Source organism: Chiloscyllium plagiosum, unplaced genomic scaffold (genome assembly GCF_004010195.1).
Source record: "Chiloscyllium plagiosum isolate BGI_BamShark_2017 unplaced genomic scaffold, ASM401019v2 scaf_13009, whole genome shotgun sequence".
In the NCBI taxonomy this organism is placed as follows: domain Eukaryota; kingdom Metazoa; phylum Chordata; class Chondrichthyes; order Orectolobiformes; family Hemiscylliidae; genus Chiloscyllium; species Chiloscyllium plagiosum.
In genome coordinates, this window is record NW_025215335.1 from 45,001 (window position 1) to 65,874 (window position 20,874).

Here is a 20,874-nt window from a genome sequence, read left to right on the forward strand (position 1 = left end):
TGATGATGTCGCCTAGCCAGGGGACGAAACGTTTGCAACAAAAACTTCCAGCTCGGCGAACAGAACCACAGCAAATCAATTTCTAATGTGTGAAGACTGAAGAATTTTCTCTGAATACAGTTAGTTAACTCAATTTACACTAACATTATAAAATAAATTCCTACAGATTATTGAGATGGAAATAAGTTGCACCATGTTATCAAATGGCATTTTTTGGTATAACATTTTTTTGTGTTGCATGATGAGATTTCTTTTTACTTATGAAAGACCTTCCTATGCTTAATTGTGTTTAATGCCTTTTCTTCTTCTCCTCTTGCTGTGGTTGCAGTTCCAGAATTGACACTTCAATCAGGTACAGTGCTTTGCCTAAAACCTTCTGAAATAACAGCAAATCTGTCACGCTTTTTGTCTTTTATCGATTGCTTAGCAGTTTCAAAAAATATCAAATAATTAATTAAGAACTTATAGATCTGTATAGGTGAGTCATTAGTTTTAAGTATAACATATTTGTTTTTCAAAATGAATAGAAAAATTTGTTAACTTTGGTCATTACCTAATGATATAGCATAGCAGTAGATACTGTATTTCAACTCCATAATTGTTCTCATTTAGACTAAACTTAAGTCATTTAAATGTGAATGGATTGCATTTACAGTATAAAATAGGTGTCAGTGTACTGCTGAAAATTGATATCCAGTAAGTTTATACCTCCAGATACAAACCTCAACAGTTCCTTTAGAAATGAGCATCTTCACCACATTTCTATATTTATTGTCCATAAATTCCTGCAATAATTTATTACAGTATTTCTCCTGAGACAAGTTTGTGTCCATCCTTCAAAAGTAACTTCCATGTTGATGTATATTTGTGTAGAATAGTGTTTTTTTTTTTCCCATCCCCACCCTGTAAATCTTGTGCTATGATCTGACTCAGTAGATAATTATGCAAACTGGAAAAGTTATCCCCACTAGCAAAAATCATAGGGATGACCTATCTATTGCTGTTGTATGGGATAAAACTGTAGGAATTCTTGATCTTGCAATTCAGAAGTATTTATGGGGCATGAAGGAGGAAAGGGCTACCGTGTGAACTGGGAAAGAAGTGAAAAGAGGGAGGAGAAAGTGACAATGCGTACAGAGCAAAGAGCAGGCAAAGAATGCCAGTGAGAACCGGAAGGCTGACGTGGGTGGCTCATTGGTTAGCATGCTACCTCTTAGCACAAGGACACCCAGGTTTGATTCCATCCTTGGGAAACTCGTGTCTGCATGCGGTTCCTCCCACAGTCCAAAGGCTGGGTGGATGTGGGGGCAATGTAGAGCTATAGGGATCGGGTGGAGGGTAGGGGTGGGTCTGGAGGGATGATCTTAAGAGGGTCAATTTGGACTCTGGTCGAATGGCCTGCTTCCACAGTGGGGATTCTAAGTAAAGATTTGCTGCCATGAAGTGGTACTAAGTGGTGCAGAAAATTGGCAGCATACGTTTAGGGAAAGGGTATAAAAGAATACAACTGGAAACTGACAGATAAAATGAACAGGCTTTGTGAACTGTAGATGGATGTGGGAATTCTAAATGTAATGATTGAAGGCACCAGTACTGTTCAAATATCTTACAATTTATCTGAAAAAAGAGTGGGTGCTTATTAATTCTTCTTCAGATGACAGGAGTGTGACTTTAAAGGGGGCGGTGAACTAGAACTTGAGGTTACAATTTATAATGTCTCTGATATGGAATTTAACTGCAGATCGGGGCCCAGGCATGGTATGAGACTGTAACTGCTAAGCCTCACCTAGGCCCTGAACACTCCCTTGTGGTTTGAGGTAGCAGGGATTGCTGGAGGAAAGGACTAGGAGAGTACTATGGTTAGTGGCAATGCTGGGCAAGTCTCTGAACTCAAAGGTTTCATGTACATACATTGGACTGCAAACGGACATCATCTTTCACAAAGGTGTACAGGTTAGGTGGATAGCTCATGCTAAATTGCCCCTAGTGTCCAGAGATTGTCAGCTTGGTGGGTTAGTCATGGGAAATGCAGAGTTACAGAGATCAGAGTTACAGACCCAGGGGATGGGTCTGGGTGGGATGCTCTTCAGCGGGTTGATGTAGACTCAATGGGCCAAATGGCTTGCTTCCACAATAGGATTTTATGGTTCTTTGGTTAACAGTAAAAATGGGGCACACTGGGTTTTTTTGGAAGTCCAGATCTTCAGATCTAATGGAGAATCATACTGCCTTTCTCCCAGTGTCCACTAATTTGATTAAATTCCACCCAAGTAAAAGCATGCTAAGTGGCTACCTCCTGTTCCATTTTTGAAATCCCATTGGCTGCTTTAGAGGTTATTTTATTTTGGCCTGAGTTTTGCAGTTGTCAGGACTTTGAAACTATCAGTATTCACTTTCATTATTCCTTTGAAACTGCAGTATCTGATGCCTAGACATGTAGTTATGAGAATTAGAGTCATAGAGAAGTATAGCACGGAAACAGACCCTTTGGTCTAACTCATTCCTGCTGGCCAGATATCCTAACCTAATCTAGTCCTATTTGCCAGCACTTGGCCTATATACCTCTAAACCCTTCCTATTTATATACTCATCCAGATGCCTTTTAAATGCTGCAATTGTACCAGCCTCCTCCACTTCCTTTAGCAACTCATTCAATACACGCACCATCCTCTGCGTGAAAAAGTTGCCCCTTCGGTCCCTTTTATATCTTCCCCCTCTCACCCTAAACCTATGCTATTTGCCTTGTCTATTTATCCTATCCATGGCCCTCATGATTTTATAAACCTCTATAAGGTTACCCCTCAGCCTCTGATTCTCCAGGGAAAACAGCCCCAGCCTATTCAGCCTCGTCCTACAGCTCAAATCCTCCAACCCTGGCAACATCCTTGTAAATCTTTTCTGAACCCTGTCAAGTTTCACAACATCCTTCTGATATGATGGCAACCAGAATTGCATACAATATTCCAAAAGTGGCCTCACCCACATCCTGTGCAGCCGCAACATGACCTCCCAACTCTGATACTCAGTGCTCTGACCAACAAGTGAAAACATACCAAATGCCTTCTTTAATTCTAAACGTTGCTGTTGGGGAGGCCATATCCCTCCACAGAACCACTAATTTGCTGTGAACAAATCAACCTCTGAACGACTTCTGTGCCCCTGATAAACGTATTTTAAAAGTCTGGAGTGTTATTACCTCCATTCTATGATTTTTTTAAAAAAATGCATACGTATTTTAAGTAATTTAATTTTTATTCTCTGTTGGTATTGCAGTTACATCTCATATGCCTGTCCCCATCTTTATTTCGCTATTTATACTCAATGACTAAGAAGTAAAGAATAATCCATGATTTGTACTTTTTGTCTGAAAATTCTTCTCTTGCCTACTTGGCCTACTTGGTGGTGTTGTGCCAGAGATATCTCACAGCTGGAGCCAAATTAAATTGGCATCATAATACAGGACATTGATACTGCTGAGCCTAGTAGATTTTTGTTCAATATCGTGTTGATCTCTATCCCTTTGCCATTAGCTACAAACCTGAGCTATATTCTCCACTTTCACCCTCATTCTGTTACCAGAGAATACCTTCCTTATTCTTGGAAAAGTAAGTTTAGATATGTTCTGCATTACATGGCCAGAAGCTAGACTATATACACTAAAACTTGTGCTTGAAGGAAAACTGTACATTATTATTTTACAGCTACGCCTCGAGTCTTACATGGGATGTGTGAAAACTACCATAAATATACAAAACCAAAACGTATCCGAGTCTGTGTTGGAACCTGGAATGTAAATGGTGGAAAGCAATTTCGTAGCATTGCTTTCAAGAATCAAACTCTTAATGACTGGCTGTTGGATGCATCAAAAAAGGCAAACATTCAAGAGTTTCAAGGTAATATCTTGTCTTGCATGACCTGGAATTTGTGGTAGTCTGAATAATGAAGCAATTTGATGATCCTCATTATTGTATGATAGCATGTTCTGGTGTCCTTATGCACTTAAATGCTGAAAACTGCAGTCAGTGATGTCCGGTTCATTCATCAGTGGTCCTGTTAGTCTTTCTGGATGGAAGAATTTAGAAATTGATTCATTGTGAACATCAACTATTCTCACCAGAATAAGCCATGATGAAAGCAAGCTGTTAATTAATATTTAAATCTTGAATCTATGCAGAGATGTTCTATATAACAGAAATTCAATTACAGTATTTTAAATTTTCTATTCAACTTTAGCTTAGTTTTTTTTCCCCTCCAGCTTTTGGTTACTTATTGATTTTAAACACAGAGGCTTAACTAGTCAATCATAATAAGCTTAGATCAGCCAACAGAGACATGTAATGGAACACAAAATAATTATTGTTGGAATAATGCGTGGAATTCTGGTCTCCTTCCTATCGGAAAGATGTTATGAAACTTGAAAGGGTTCAGAAAAGATTTACAAGGATGTTGACAGGGTTGAAGTATTTGAGCTATAGGGAGAGGCTGAACAGGCTAGGGCTGTTTTCCCTGGAGCGTTGGAGGTTGAGGGGTGACCTGATACAGGTTTACAAAATCATGAGGGGCATGAATAGGATAAATAGACAGTTTTTTCTCTGGGGTGGGGGAGTCCATAACTAGAGGGCATAGGTTTCGGGTGAGAGGGGGGAGATATAAAAGAGACCTAAGGGGCAACCTTTTCACACGGAGGGTGGTATGTGTATGGAATGAGCTGCCAGAGGAAGTGGTGGATGCTGGTACAATTGCAACATTTAAGAGGCATTTGGATGGGTATATGAATAGGAAGGGTTTGGAGGGATATGGGCCAGGTGCTGGCAGGTGGGACTAGATTGGGTTGGGATATCTGGTCGGCATGGACGGGTTAGACCGAAGGGTCTGTTTCCATGTTGTACCTGTCTATGACTCTATGACTAACTATTGAGCACTGCACAAGTTTTCTTCATGCAGGACTAACCTGAATTTGTAAAGATGTATCGATACAAATGTACTGCTTTGTAAAATTCCTTCCTGGCCTCCTGTCCCTATCTTTGTAATGTCCTTCAGCTGCATAATGTTCTGAGCTAGCTGTGATCCTCTAATTCTGATTATCTGACCATCTCAGATTTTACATGTTCCAAAAAAATGATACTGCATCCTTCACTTTCTGGTCCAAAGGTCTGGAATTTCCACCCTAATCCCGTTGCCTTTCAACCTTGTTTTCATACTTTGAGATACTTAAAACCTACTTCTGAACAAATATTTGGTAATCTGCCCTAATAACTCTTTTGTGGCTTAGTATTATGTTTTCGTAGAATAGCTAGGAATGGAAGTAGGCCACTCAATCCTTCAAACCCCTTCCAATATTCAATAAGATATTTGCAAATCTGTTTGCTTCACATTCCTTCTTGCCCTCATCACCTTTTAGTCCTTTACTTGTCAATGATTTCTCTACCTCTTACCTTTTAACGAACAACTTACTTACTTTCACACAGAGCATTCTAAAGACTTAATGCTCTGTGTGAAAAATATTTATCCTCCTCCCTTTCTTAAATGGGGAAACCTTTATTTCTACATAGTGACTGCAAATTCTTTTCTTCCACAAAGGCGATATCCATCCTGCTAAGACCTTTCTGGATCTTGTATGATTCAATTAAGTTGCCTCTTACTTTTTTAAACTCCCCAGTTGATAGAAGTCTAGGCTGTTTAATTTTCCTTAAGGTAACCACTTCCAGGAATTAGTCTAGTAAACTTTCTCTGACCTGGCTCCAATGCATTTACATCCATCCTTAAATAAGGAAGCTAATATTGTACTAATGGGTGAGGTATCAGCAGTGTCTGGTATAACAGAAATGTAGCCACCCTACTTTTGTATTCAATTCCCTTCATGACAAATAATAGCATGCACTTAGCTTTTCTAATTACTTGTACCAGTTAACTAAATTTTTGTGATTCATGCATGAAGGTATCTAGGTGTTTCTGCATCTCCAGAGCCCTGCAATTTCTCACCATTTAAAAAATCATTTTTTTATTCTTTCTGCCAATGCAGTTGATTCTGATGTAATGTGTAGTTCAGTTCCAATGCGAATCCCCGTTTTAAGAAAATCACGTAATAGCAATGCCATTTAAAGTAATGGGGTCAGAATTGTGCTATAACCAATACAGGCTAAGAAAGTTCGCATTCTACAAATAACTGTCTAAATTCTTCAATCTCGTTAACGTCAGGTCGTTGAAGATTCGTGTTCTAGCAGAACCGACTGTATGGACACTTTCCTATTTTCCCACATCATGCTCCGTTTGACAGATCTTTGCCCATTCACTTAACTGATAATATCTTTTTGCAGTCTCCATATATCCTTTTCTCAACTTCCTTTCCTAACTGTCTTTGTTATCAGCGCATTTGGCAACCATACTTTCCATTCCTTTGTCCAAGTTACTTAGATAAATTGTAAACAGTTGTGATTCCAGTACCAATTGCTGTATACGCCATTGGTTATATCTTACGGATTTGAAAATGACCTATTTATGCCTACTCACTGCTTTGTAAGAGCCAACCAATCTTCTGCCCATAATGAACTTTAATTTTCCACAGTAATCTTTGTTTCCTTCTGGAAATTTAAGTCCAGTACATCCACTGATTCCTTTTTAGCATGTGTTACCTTCACAAAGAACTCATTAGACTGATCAATCATGATTCCCTTTCACAAAACCATGTCCTCTGCCTGATTACCCAAACTTATCCAAGTGCCCTGCTATAACTTCTATAATAACAGCTTCTAAACTTCGTTTTAATGTGTGTTAATCTAAATGGCCTGTAGTTGCTGCTTTCTATCTCCCTTTTTGAAGAATTACATTCACTAATTTCCAATCCAGTGGTACCACCTTCAAATCAAGAGTTTTAGGAACATAAAAACCAATATGCTGACGGTGTCTGTCCAGCCATTTCTTTTTTAAGACAAAAGACAAAGTTAATCAGATCCGGGAACTTGTCAGCCCGCACCTCCCAGCGATCACTCAGTACCATTTTTGTGGTGACTTGTAATTTTCTCGAGTTCCTCCCTTCCTCCCATTTTGCTTAAATCCTATTTCTGGAATGCAACTTCTTCTATCCTGTATAAAGAAAAATGATGTATGTTACAACACAAGAAGGTAACTTGGCTCTTCAAATCCATTCAGGATCTCTGCGTTATTTACCTGCTCTCACTTGCATGCCTTTTCCCCATAGCCCTACAGGATTTTTTTTCTCTTCAACTGTTTATCCAGTTCCCTTTTAAAAACCATAATTTAATTTGCCTCACCTACTTCCTCAGACAATTGCTTTCAGGATTCTACTTATTCATTGTAAATGTGCTACTTTCATTCTTCTGCCACTGACCCTAGATCTGTCATCCATATTTTCAAAGTCACCAGCAAGTACAGTTCCTTTGCAGCAGACTGCAAAATTTGGGCCTGTATTTATTTCATTAGCTTCATTTGTGCAAAGCATGATAAATTGTCCAATGTTCATGTCGTGTATTGTTGCTATTATGGCAAATGTATTGTGAAGTCCATTAGTATTTTTTTTAGATTAGATTAGATTAGATTAGATTACTTACAGTGTGAAAACAGGCCCTTCGGCCCAACAAGTCCACACCGCCCCGCCGAAGCGCAATCCACCCATACCCCTACCTTTACCCTTTACCTAACACTATGGGCAATTTAGCATGGCCAATTCACCTGACCTGCACATCTTTGGACTGTGGGAGGAAACCGGAGCACCCGGAGGAAACCCATGCAGACACGAGAATGTGCAAACTCCACACAGTCAGTCGCCTGAGGCGGGAATTGAACCCGGGTCTCTGGCGCTGTGAGGCAGCTGTGAGGCAGCAGTGCTAACTGCTGTGCCACCGTGCCGCCCACTACTCGCCATAGTATCGTGATCATCCCCTCATCCTTTTTGGAGCAATAGGAATAAGCAAACAAATGCACCTTTGCCAGCATTGTCCACATCTCAAGGGTTGTTCATTTTTAAATGTCTCTATAACCCCATTCCTCCTCATCTCTTTAGCCTCCTCTCTCACCAGGCCCACAAGCCTAAACTCTCTTGTTGACTCAGCCTATTTTGCAGTCACTCCCAGACTTGGTAGCTGTGCTGTTAGCTACCAGGTCCCCATTTTGGAACTCCCCTTGAACTTCTTCACCTCTTTTAAGGCTCCTTAAAACCTGCCTCCTTCCCAAGGCCATTGTTCACCTTTTCGAATCAAACCTCTAGGTTTAGCATTTTTTATCCAATACCTATGTTAAATATTGAGACATTTTATTTGTTGAAAGCTCCCTGTAGCTAAATTACTGCAGTATCCTCCTTTTATGCTGTACTATTTTGGTTTCAGAGACCAAGTCACGCAGTTTGTTCTTTCCTCTAGTTTGGTTTCGTATCCTCATTGTGTATTTTTATTTATCTCCTAATGCGTGCCCCTTTTATTTTTGTTTTTCCAAAAGTCTTTTTCACATTTTTTTTGCTTTGAACATTTGTGGCACTTTTTTCTTGTTCTGATACCTTGTTTATTTAACTTTTGTTGCCTTTGAGTCACTGATCAAAAATAAGCTCCAAATTATTCTGATTAAATTTCCCAGCACTCAGCCCATAGCCTTGTTTACCTTGGCATCTCCTCAAATATACATTTAAATACTCTTTAAATGTTAGGAGAGGTTCTTCCTTTATCGCCGTTAAGGCAGTGAGTTCCAGATCCTGCCACTCTTTTGAGTTGGGGAAAGAAATTTCCCTCATCCCCTCTAAACCTCCTGACCCTTACCTTAAATTTGTGTCCCCAGTCATTAATCCCTCCACCAAGGTGAAAGGGGTTACTCTCTGTATCCACTACTTACGCCCCTCATAATTTTTATATATCTCAGTCTCCTCTGCTCTAAGAAAAGCAGTCCCAATGTATTCAACCTCTCTTCATAACTAAAACTGGACAGTAAGGTCACAATTTTTTTCTCGTGCAACTTTAATCCATTCACCCAGAACCTAAGTTTTCTACTCTGGGTTTATGATGATTTACTATGTGCAATCTTTAAAATAGGTACTTCCTTAACTTCCTCAACAACTTAATTGTCTGCTGTCTTCATTTGAAATTGAAAATACATAAACTAATGGTTTGTCTAAGCTTATGTCTTGATTTATAGCTACTGTTTTATAAAACCTATCTGCCATGTGTCAATTACCAAACCCGTGGAGGTTTTCACTAGCCTGGATTATTTGTATGTGCCACTTCCCTCTTTCCTGAGTATTAACCAATTTTCTTTCTTATTTCTTATGCCAGACAAGAGTGGCAAATCTGTGGACATTTTTGCTATTGGATTTGAGGAAATGGTTGAGCTCAATGCAGGAAATATTGTAAGTGCAAGGTACGTAGTAATGTATGTTTCTATTATTGGTAATTCTAATGAAGAAATAAAGTGAATGACAATCTATGCATTACCATTTAGGATCAATTTTGTATAATGTGGTTGCAAACATAAGCCAAGTGATTGTACTTTGAAATTTGGGTTTCTTTAAACATGAAGTGTACTTGTTCATGGGAGAAGAATGATTTATTGTGTTAAATTACATTTAATGGTGTTAACAATAGTATTAACACATGGGTTTCCTTTTTGACCCTAATATCATCATGCAATAATCTGAGCTGAAGTCTTTATTACATTCCAATATTGATTCTTTTGCATAACTGCTGGTTCATTTCACTTCAAATATGTCAATTTAAATCTAAGGTGGTGTTCAGGTCTAATCTTATTGATCAAGGAAATAAATTCTGCAATCTTAAAAAAATTGAAATATGTTGCAATTCTTGCAGTGAATTTACTTTGCTAGTGTGAAACACTTAGCTGGATCTTAAATTCCCTGCCCGTGGGTTTGAAGGCAAGCAAAGTGGGCACCACATCTACTGCCTGCCCACTTGACCATGCCTCCCCTACATTTATACACAGGAAGGTGAAGGTGTCGGGCTGCCGATCCACCCTTCGATCAATTAAGCCGTGTGTACATAACGCCAATATCATATATTGAGTGTTAAATACAGTGTTAGGACCACAGTCCATGGTGAATAATTGAATAATTATTTGCAAGTGCTTGAAAACTGAAATAAGGCTGAAAATACTAGGTTAGTCAGGCTTGCATGTAGATTGGAAAATCTCAATTTTTGTTTCAGATCCATGGCCTTCATCAGATTTGCATGTAATTGAAATTGGAACTTGGTTAAATATCATTTATCATAGGTTTTTATCTTTAGAGAAATGTTTGAAAATATGAGTAATGTTCTTGCTTTTCAATGTGGCTCATCAGATATTACCTAGTAATGTCCAAAACATTCCATTTCTTAGACTGGAGCGAAATGAGATCTTGCATTTTGCAGCAACTGTAATTTGTTCCCCAATCTAACAGATATAAGCATTATACATGTACTAGTATACTCTGATTCTTATTATGTATAACTGTTTGATAGCACTACTAATCAGAAGCTGTGGGCAGCTGAGATACAGAAGAGTATCTCCAGGGATTGCAAGTATGTTCTTTTAGCTTCTGAGCAGCTCGTGGGTGTCTGCTTGTTCGTTTTTATCCGACCACAGCACGCGCCATACATCAGGTTAGTCTGTTTTGTAACATTTGATAAGTCAAAATTTGTTTTTAGCTGTATTTCCACGACAAGAAAAAAAACAACATTGCAATATTATTTTAACAGTTCAGTAACTTGTGCAAATGTAATGTTTGAATCAAAACGCTTCACTCTGAGGCATTCAACCATCCTTTCAGGATGACAGTGATTCAGTTGTACATCAAGTTAGAGAGATACTGCCCTGTGGGCAATTAAGTTTTATAATCTTGTTTTTAAAAAAAAAAATCAGTTGAACTGCTATATACATTTGGTAAAACAACTGGTACTGGTACGTATCTATCACTTTAATGCTGCTCTTTGAACCTTCTCAACTCTGGGTATTTTCAATAGTTGCTATTTTTAATTGGCATCTGAGTTTGGGTTTTGTCCAAGTACTATGTGGACTTTTCCTCTCTAGTTATAATTAAAAGTAAATTTGTTCCACAAAACAATGGTAATTCAGTTGGCTAGACATTAATTGAGATGTCTTTTATCTGTGAACTTGTTTTCAAATTCAGCTCATATCTTAATGGGAGTCATAATCTAGTTCTATAATTTGGCTTGAAATCGATAGTATTTAGTGAGGTTGCTGTGCTATATGGAAAATTGTACATGAGCAGTGATCCATAATTGAGGCTGAGAAAACAAATGGAACTTTATCCTCTAGTAAACTGCTGTCCCTTGAGGTAATCCCTGTTTATTAACTTAATTCTCATTTGAAAAACATCTTATTCTTTAGTAATGATGTTATCCCTTTAAGCACAAAATTGACTAAAAATAGTAATGAAGGATATATTTTGCTATTAACAGCAAGCTGTTGGGTAAGTTTTTGCTTAAAAGGTATTTATTGACTTATTAAAACACTTTGTTAAATGTTCTCTTTTGCTAATTAGACTTATGGAATTTGATTTCAGGGATGTAGCAGTTGACACTGTTAAAACTGGAATGGGAGGAGCCACTGGTAACAAAGGGGCAGTTGCTGTTCGTATGGTGTTCCATAGTACCAGCCTTTGCTTTGTTTGTGCACATTTTGCTGCTGGCCAATCGCAAGTCAAAGAAAGGAATGAAGATTACATTGAAATAGCTCGCAAACTGAGTTTTCCAATGGTATGATCAACAACAATGGATGAATATTTTCATTCTCGTTTTGTGTTGAAGTACAAGAATTAAGGAGGCTTTAATAGTCCCTAAGTAACTTTTATTTTGTTGGCATAAAGCGCAAGTATTTATGTTTAAAGATAAAGGTATGGATTAGTAGCATGTTTGTGGAATAAATTTCATTTAAAAATATACTTGCAATGATAGCTCCTTTCAGAGCCTCAGCATGTCCTAAAGCTCTAACCATTGAAGTACTTTTGACATCTTGTAGGAAACATATTTTTTTCTGTTTCGTTCATGGGATATAGGTGTCACTGGCTTTGCAAGCATTGTTGACAATTTGAGAACAGCAAGCTCTCAAACAGCAATATAATTTTAACCAGAATTTTGTTTTATGTTGAATGAGATTTCACATTATAGGAAGGATGTGGAAGCTTTGGAAAGGTCTGATGAAGGGCTTTTGCCCGAAACGTCGATTTTGCTGCTCCTTGGATGCTGCCTGAACTGCTGTGCTCTTCCAGCACCACTAATCCAAAGGTTTTGGAAAGGATTCAGTGGAGATTTACTAGGATGTTGCCTGATTTGGAGGGAAGGTCTTATGAGGCAAGGCTGAGGGACTTGAGGCTGTTTTTCTTCAAAAGAAGAAGGTTGAGAAGTGACTTGATTGAGACATAAGATAATCAGAGGGTTAGATAGGGTGGACAGTGGGAGCCTTTTTTCTCAGATGGTGATGACTAGCACAAAGGGACATAGCTTTAAATTGAACGGTGATAGATATAGATAGATGTCAGAGGTAGTTTCTTTCCTCAGTAGTAAGGGCGTGGAATGCACTGCCTGCAACAGTAGTAGACTTGCCAGTTTTAAGGGCAATTAAATGGTCATTGGATAAACACATGGGTGAAAATGGAATAATGTAAGATAGATTGGTTTCACGGGTTAACGCAACATTAAGGGCTGAAGGGCCTGTACTGCGGTGTAATGTTCTATTAATGGAATTCCAGCATTCATTCTTTTTCAAAAGAGCTGGACTGAGGAGATTCAAGTAACTTTTATCTATGAATGGGATTGGCTTCACTTTCTTTTTTTGAGGGAAAGTTTATCACTTATTGCCTTATGAAGTTATGCACTGTGCATTAAAATAGTGCTTTTATCAGTCTAGACAAATCTTGTTTCTAAATGATTGGAAGTGCACTCATCTCTAACTCATAATGTTCTGGGTTCAAGTGTCATTCTAGTGCTTTACAGAAATCAAGCCTGCAATTGCTGCACTGTTGGTAAGTACCGTATTTTGGTTGAGACATAAACTGGCCCCATCTGCCTACTCTGAAGAATGTAAAAGAACACAAGGTGCTATTTTGAAGAAAAACAGAAGGAGACTGATCCCTGGTATTCTGGCCAAAGTTTATTACTCAGTGAATATTATAAAGTCAAATTATCCGGTCATTATGCTGCTGTTTGAGAGTTTCCAGTGCACAAATTAAGTGCCATGTTTGCTAAATTACAACCATGACTGCATTTCAAAAATAAGTACAGTAAAATACATTGAAACATCTGGTGACATAATCTGTACAATGTAATTTTTTTGAAGATATATTTCATTACTTTGTGATCTTTATTTTACTCGATTACATTGCCAAATTTCAGCCAAAATGACTCCTATAAAGCAAGTTTAAAATTAATTGCAAACTTATTATAATGTGTACTACATTATTGTGGCAAAGTCATGGTGTCCCTCCTTCTGGGTCAGAAGGACCAGGTTCAAAGCCCAACAGCCCCAGGTGTTTCTCATAACATACCTGAATAAGTTGATTAAATATATCAGCAATAATGTGTTGATGTAATCTTTTAAACTGAAATATGTGCCAAAGTTTTTTCCAGTTGTGAAATCACATGAAGGCAAGTTAATTAAATAGAATGGGAGTGGCCCAGAGCTCTACTGCCATCCTCCCTCTATCTGAATTAAGTTCTGTACATAAAGGTGCAAGCTCGATGAAAGTGGTCAGTCAAAGGTCACTTAAGGACCTATTCCCACCGGAGCTAAATTATCTCCTCAAAGCAGGATGAGAATTTGCCCACCTGACTGGAAACCAGTGCAAGTTGGCTGCAGTTGTGGAGGGTGACCTTTGATCTGCACTGATTTGTGGAGGGTGCATATTGGTCAGTGACAGTCATCATCTGCCTCTCTTGCATTCTCCCAAACCCATAAACACACTCCTCACAAAGCACCTCGCTGAGATTTTGCCCTTGAGATGGTTAGTGTCCTCCAGGTAGTGGCGACAGGTTTCAGTGGAATTGCTGAATATGAAAACTGTTGATCCTAGCAGGTGGGACTCACTTGATCTGGGTCCTAATTCCAATTGAAAATCTATTGTGGACTAATTGGGTGCCTGATTGCTAGAGGTTTTGAGCCTTTGGAGCCTAACCACACAAGGCCTTCTCTACACAAATTTTGCTTTTGAACTTAGTCCAAAGATTCTACTCAAAGTTTTAGGTTGTGACGCAAATTTGTCGACAGAGATTTGCTGTCTCAATTATTAAGCTTAAAATGTGTTGCTGGAAAAGTGCAGCGCTTTTCCAGCAACACATTTTCAGCTCTGATCTCCAGCGTCTGATTTCATTTCCAGCATCTGCAGTCCTCACTTTCTCCTGTATCAACTATTAAGCCAACCAGTGTCCCAATTGTCAGTTAGATGCAGAATTACGGGGCACCTCCTTCATAGTTTGTTCACATTAAAATTGAAAGATGGAAAATTACAGGGGTCATCTATCTAAAGTACATTCTGGATTAGTGGTGCTGGAAGAGCACAGCAGTTCAGAACCTATCTAAAGTACATTCCTGCTCTTAATAGCTCTAGGTGATGATTGCTGACTATGACGAATCAGTGTGTTATATTGGACTCCTGATCTTGAGGCACAATGAGGGAGATTTAACAAAACCTGCCTTGTAGTAAAGACAAAAAATTGGTTCAAGATTATAGCCAGTGAAATAAGCAAATGGACTTAAAGCAAAAGCTTAAATAATTAAAGAAAACCAGGGCAGGTTTTTCCAACAATGCCAAAGTGGGAGAACTGTAAACTATTAAAAACACAGGTTATTTTGACAGAAAATAACTTTTTAACTTAACAATTTAATTCTGAGCTATGTGTTTCTGCTTTTACTAGGGGAGGTTACTATTTTCTCATGACTATATATTTTGGTGTGGAGATTTTAATTATCGCATTGATCTACCAAATGAAGAAGTAAAAGAGCTGATCAGACAACAGAACTGGGACTCTCTCCTTTCAGGAGATCAACTTATTAATCAGAAAAATGCTGGACATGTAAGATAAAAGTTTATTTTTAAAGTGTTAAGTTTAATGTTTATCAATATTATATGTGAAAAGTACATTTGTAGAAGACTCTTAAATAACATTATTTTTGTCAAATAAATATTTTTTAACGGTCGGACTGCAGGGAGGCAGAGAATATAGCACGTCTTACTCCATCTTGTAATTGAACTTTAATTAGCAAGAAATAGATCTAATGTAGTATTTGAATTCTCTAAATTGAAGAACGTGTTCAGACAATGCATTTATGCCCTTTTTGCAACCTGCTAGTGTTGTGTTGTGAATGGTTTCAAAACTGTTGTGCACAAAGTATAAAACTAAATCAATAAATATTACAAGATGACACATTCCTTATGAAACAAATTTTTAAAATCGCTACAGAAACGGTTACCTTGACATCTAGAGCTGAAGAACGTTCATAACAGCAAAACTGGACTATTCAGCAGGTCTGGCAGCATTTCTTTCCATTCCTGATGAAAGGTCTTTGACCTGAGATGTCAGCACATCTGCCAGACCTACGAAATCTTTCCAGTTCTGATTAAAAGGACATCAACCTGAAAGGTTAACTCTTGTTCCTCTCCATAGATGCTGTCTAACCTGCTGAGTTTTTCTACTCTTTCTTATTTAGATTTCCAACATTTGCAATATTTTACTATTGTAAATGCAAGAATATCTCAAAAGATCATGGTAGAAGGCCAATTTTACTTAATTATTGCCACTTACTTAAAATCCACTGAATGTTATACTCTTGCTTCATACTTAAATGACAAGCAAGTTGATTGAACTTCCTAGAAAATGTAACTTTCACTCAGTACAACAAAATGTTAATTTAATGTTCAGTATTTCATACCAGAAGTACCAAATATATCTTTCCCAAACCATCTGCATACAATTTGCAGTTGTGAAATTTGCAGTGTAATTCACATCTGTAAGGTCATGAGACCATATCTGTCCAGCAAGGAACAATTGTTCTAGTTTTCAATCTGATAATTTGATCAGTTGGTTAAATCATTTCTGTTTGCTTTTGCAGATTTTCCGAGAATTCTTAGAAGGTAGAATAAACTTTGCACCAACATACAAATATGACCTGTTCTCAGATGATTATGACACAAGTGAGAAATGTCGAACACCAGCCTGGACGGATCGAATTCTTTGGAAAAGAAGAAAATGGCCGGTTGACAAATCAGGTATGATAAATTAATTTACTGATGTGTATTGTTACTTTACTTGTCTACTTGTACCTCACGCTTACCTATTTTTCTTGTGCTGTCTTGATCCTCTGCATTGTACAGATAACCATGCTATTCTTGTTCTCCCCGATTCCCATCCACCTGTACCCATCACCTTTTTTGCAGGGTGCAAAATGTCAGATAACTTGCAACTCCAGTCTGCTGACCATGCTTCCTATAAGTGTAGATGTTTGGTAATGTGCACTTAACCCTAAACATTTTCAGCTTCCTGCATGTGACTGGTTGTTTTGTAACTTAGAGAACGCCAGCTGTGTTTAAAGGATATATACTGTATGCAGAGTACAAAAATACCTGCCATTCCTGATTTATCTTTTAATCAGTTAAAACAGGAAGTCAGCTGCTGCTCCAATATTCTTATTTTGTGCATGACCTGTCTTCATTTTTGAGTCCGGAGATGCAACAGGATTTTGAATAGAAGTATTCCAAAGGTTCTAAGTACAACCACTGCTGGGACGTTTGCCTCAACTTGAACTACCAACTCATCATGAAAATAACACATTGCACAATAAAGTTTAGATGTCAAGTTCTCAATGCACATCCATTATGCAAATTTACAAAACTATCCACTGGCTTCCACTGTCCTTAGATTTTTATTTATTTTGTGGCAGCAGGTGATTGAGGAAAGAAATTCACGCTGTATCCATTACTTTCTGTCTTTTGCAGCTGAAGACCTGGATTTGTTGAATTCCAGTATTAAGGATGAACATAAGCTAACTAATTCTTGGAGTCCTGGAACACTCACATATTATGGACGAGCAGAACTGAAAACATCTGATCATAGGTCCAGTAAACATATTTGTTATTGAAGCAATGTGAAATCTAGGGTTATAGAAGCCAAATATCTGAAATAATATTCAAAGTAAAATTATTAACACTTTACTTTTGAGTTTATCAGTTGATTTCATAGGTTGGTCACCGATATATTAAACTTTTAAAAATGCATGACATGTGAATGCACTGAATGACTTCATGTTGAAACAGAAGTTAAAGACTGGTCATTTAGCCCATTGAATTCACTCACAATGGCTTCCAAATGATCATGGCTGATTCTTTAGCTCTCGGCCATACTTTCACCATATCCCTTGACACTTTAGCTCCTGAAAAGCTATTTCTTCAATATATTCAGTGAGAACTGGAAACAACGTAGAATTCAGCCATAGAGGACCGAGAGGTTGATTTAAATGGGGAGGAAAAAAAGGAGTAAGTGTGTAAAATTGCAAGGAATACAGAAGAAGTGGAACACACACTCTTCCCTATATGTAAATAGAGAAAAAGAAAGTGAAAACAAATTTGGGCCCTTACAGTCTCAAAGGGGGAGAACTAAAAATGGCAAACAAGGAAATCCCAGAGTAATTAAACTGCTACTTTCATTCTGCCTTCACAAAAGGCGGCATAAATAATTCCACAAAAATGCTTGGGTCAGTTGGCAAGTGGAAATTGAAAGAAATTAGTTTTTAAAAAAAAGTGCATGAGAAATTAATGGGACTGAAAGCTTAGTAGTCCTCAAAGCCCAATCTATTTGCCAGAGTGTGCAGTACTCTGCAGTTTGACCTCCTTATCCATGAAAATATACATTAGAAGGAGATGGCCATGGAAAAAGTGGATGCATTTGGTCACAATCTTCTAAAATTATATAGATTCCAGAACAGGCCTAGCAAATGTAATGCCTTTATTTAAAAAGCAGTGAGAAAACCTGAAAATGCAGCTGGTTAGCTTAGTTGAGTTGTACAGAAGATGTGATAATTGTACATTTGGAGTCACTTAGTGAGGATGTGATAATTGTACATTTGGAAGATATCAATTAGATTACGTAAAGTCAACGTAGTTTTTAATGAAAGAAAAATCATGTTTAACAAACCTAATGGATTTTTTCTGAGAATGTAATAGTAGAATCGGGGGTGGGAGAAAACTAGTGGATGCATTTCAAAGTTTTTGATAATGTTCCACATGAAAGGTCAGCAGGCAAAATCAGAGCACATAAAATTAGTGGTACTACACAGGTATAGATTGAGAATTTATTAGCAGACAAAGTAAAGAGGGAATAAGTACACTAAATGTCATCTGATGTACATCCCTGCTTTTATATTCCAGTCCCCTCAAGATGAATGATGTTGTATTTGCCTTCCTAACTACCTACTGAACCTGAACGTTTACCTTAAGAGTTTACCTCAGGCGGCACAGTGGCTCAGTGTTTAACACTGCTGCCTCAAATGCCAGGGACCCAGGTTCAATTCCAGCTTTGGGCAATTGTCTGTGTAGAGTTTGCACATTCTCCCGTGTCTGCGTGGGTTTCCTCTGGGTGCACCGGTTTCCTCCCACACTCCAAAGATGTGCAGGTCAGGTGAATTGGCCATGCTAAGTTGCCCATAGTGTTGGCTGCATTAGTCAGAGGGAAATGGGTCTGGATGGGTTACTCTTCAGAGGGTTTGTGTGGACTTGTTGGGCTGAAGGGCCTGTTTCCACACTGTAGGGAACCTAATCTAATCTGATACATAGACTAGGACTCCCAAGTCCTTTTGCAGTTCAGATTTCTGAATTTTCTTCCCATTTAGAAAATAGTCCATGCCTGTTTTCTTCCGACCTAAGTGCATGACCTCTTGCTTTCCCACGTTGTATTTCATCTACCACTTCTTTGGCTACTCTCCTAACCCTGTCTAAATCTTTCTGCAGCAACTCCATCTCCTCAATACTACCTGTTCCGCCACCTACCCTTGTATCATCTGTAAACAGCCAGAATGCCATTGGTTCCTGCATCCAGATCATTAATATAGAAAGTGAAAAGTCATGGTCCCAACACCGACCCTTGTGGAACATCACTTATCACCGGCTTCCATCCTGAGAAGGATTTCTTTATCCCCACTCTCTGCCTATGTTGCAGTTTGCCTTTCCAGAAATAGATTTGTTTTCCTAAATGTATTGCTTCCTTGCTAATACAACGTTCCACTGACTCCAGTCACCAGCCTGTCCCTTGCCAACATTTATCTTTAGGTTCAGTGATCTTCAGTGTCTGCTTAACTTTTAAAAGACTTGTCCATTACAAGTTATGTACTTAGGGAATGGCCACACAAAAAAAAATTGCATGCAACACAACTCATCATAGTGTGCCTGTGTGGATTGGGGGGATGGTTCAAGAGAATTGACATATGCATTAATTGAATACATTAATTGCAGTTGCACGAACTGCTATTTACTGCAATCAGTCGCACAATGCTGTCTTCTTTGATTATAAGTTTATAAAGTTTTTGTACACCAATTACAGTTCAATTTTTTTTTAATTAGGCCTGTGGTTGCTACAGTAGACATAGACATATTTGAGGTGGATCCTGAAGCTCGACAAAGAGTGTACAAGGAAGTTATTGCTCTCCAGGGACCACCTGATGGAACAGTGGTTACTTCACTGACCAGCTCCTCCCCAAACCAGGATCATTTTGATGATAACTTAATTGATCAACTGCTTCAGAAATTTGCTGCATATGGTGATGTTATTTTGATCAGGTAACAATGAATATTTTTGTCTATATCTTCGGCTTTTTGTTTCAATAACAAAAATAGAGTAATTATGCTGCATCGTGAAATATTATCCAGTTTGCAAGTTTCTCCTTGTGAAGTAACAGTTTATGTTCTTGATTAGTATTTATCAGTTATACTTTATGCTATTAGAAGGGCACCAATTCACATAAGAAGAACATTGTGATATAATACACATGGCTATATCAAAGTATTGGCTGTTGCCACCCAAGACAAATGTAATGGATAAGTTCTTTCCTCTGCCAATCATCTAATCCCTCTTCTAAGTATACTGTTTCCTTGCTAGTTCAATGTTCCGCTGACACCAGTCACCATCCAGTCTCTTGTCAACGTGACTATGATAATTACTTGCTAAAAATGTGCAAACATTGGGCTGGATTTTACCAGCCCTTTGGGAACAAGCTGGAATGTGGGAAGGATGATGATATGGCAAACTGAGTGGTGTGCCTGTTGTCTTTTTGCCTCTATGCCTTTATTTTCATGACAGGGCAGATGGTATATGGTCCTTCAACCCAGAATTCAATTGACCCACTTAAATTTGTGTTTTGTATACCTTTCCTACCATTTGTTTGGCAATAGGGTGTTGGCTTTTCCAGGCACGGTTTAGCTCACTGAGGGACCCCTGCCTGCACCATGGCACCAATTGTCAGCAGTGCCCTGCCTCCTTACTTGCTGGGGTCTGCCTGATTGGTCCCAAGATCTCTCAAATTCATCTGGTTGAGAGCAAATATTCATTGATGTGCTCTTCTCCAAGGTGAATTTCTGATGGTGCTACTGAATTGCTGGCCTTTTGATTGTTTGCCAGCTCTTCAGGTAATCAACCATCCTTAAGATTAATTAATCTTAATTAGTAATCTTAATCAGTAATTATTTAATCGGCTGCCATTGGCAAAATGTAGTCTTGGATCCTGCTGATTGTTGAAGCTGGTTCACTCCACAACTTTGCCACCAGCACTCCATCTAGCCCATAAATTTCTGGAAGGAGTTGCTGGAAAGCAATCTACAATGGATGAGGGAATCTTTATGAAACTAAAGAAAGCTTAAGAGCTAGTGCAACAGTTGGACAC

At 38.3% G+C, this 20,874-nt stretch overlaps 1 protein-coding gene across 1 annotated transcript in view; it reads left to right on the plus strand.

The window, feature by feature from the left end:
- LOC122548288 (synaptojanin-1-like) overlaps nucleotides 1-20,874 on the plus strand; it is a 76,054-nt gene that overhangs the window by 27,435 nt on the left and 27,745 nt on the right. The window contains exons 11-18 of the mRNA XM_043686814.1: nucleotides 3,702-3,893; nucleotides 9,276-9,360; nucleotides 10,455-10,595; nucleotides 11,519-11,711; nucleotides 14,865-15,023; nucleotides 16,060-16,216; nucleotides 16,943-17,060; nucleotides 19,559-19,774. Coding sequence (XP_043542749.1) covers nucleotides 3,702-3,893; nucleotides 9,276-9,360; nucleotides 10,455-10,595; nucleotides 11,519-11,711; nucleotides 14,865-15,023; nucleotides 16,060-16,216; nucleotides 16,943-17,060; nucleotides 19,559-19,774 — 1,261 coding nt within the window. The remainder of the gene's footprint in view (nucleotides 1-3,701; nucleotides 3,894-9,275; nucleotides 9,361-10,454; nucleotides 10,596-11,518; nucleotides 11,712-14,864; nucleotides 15,024-16,059; nucleotides 16,217-16,942; nucleotides 17,061-19,558; nucleotides 19,775-20,874) is intronic.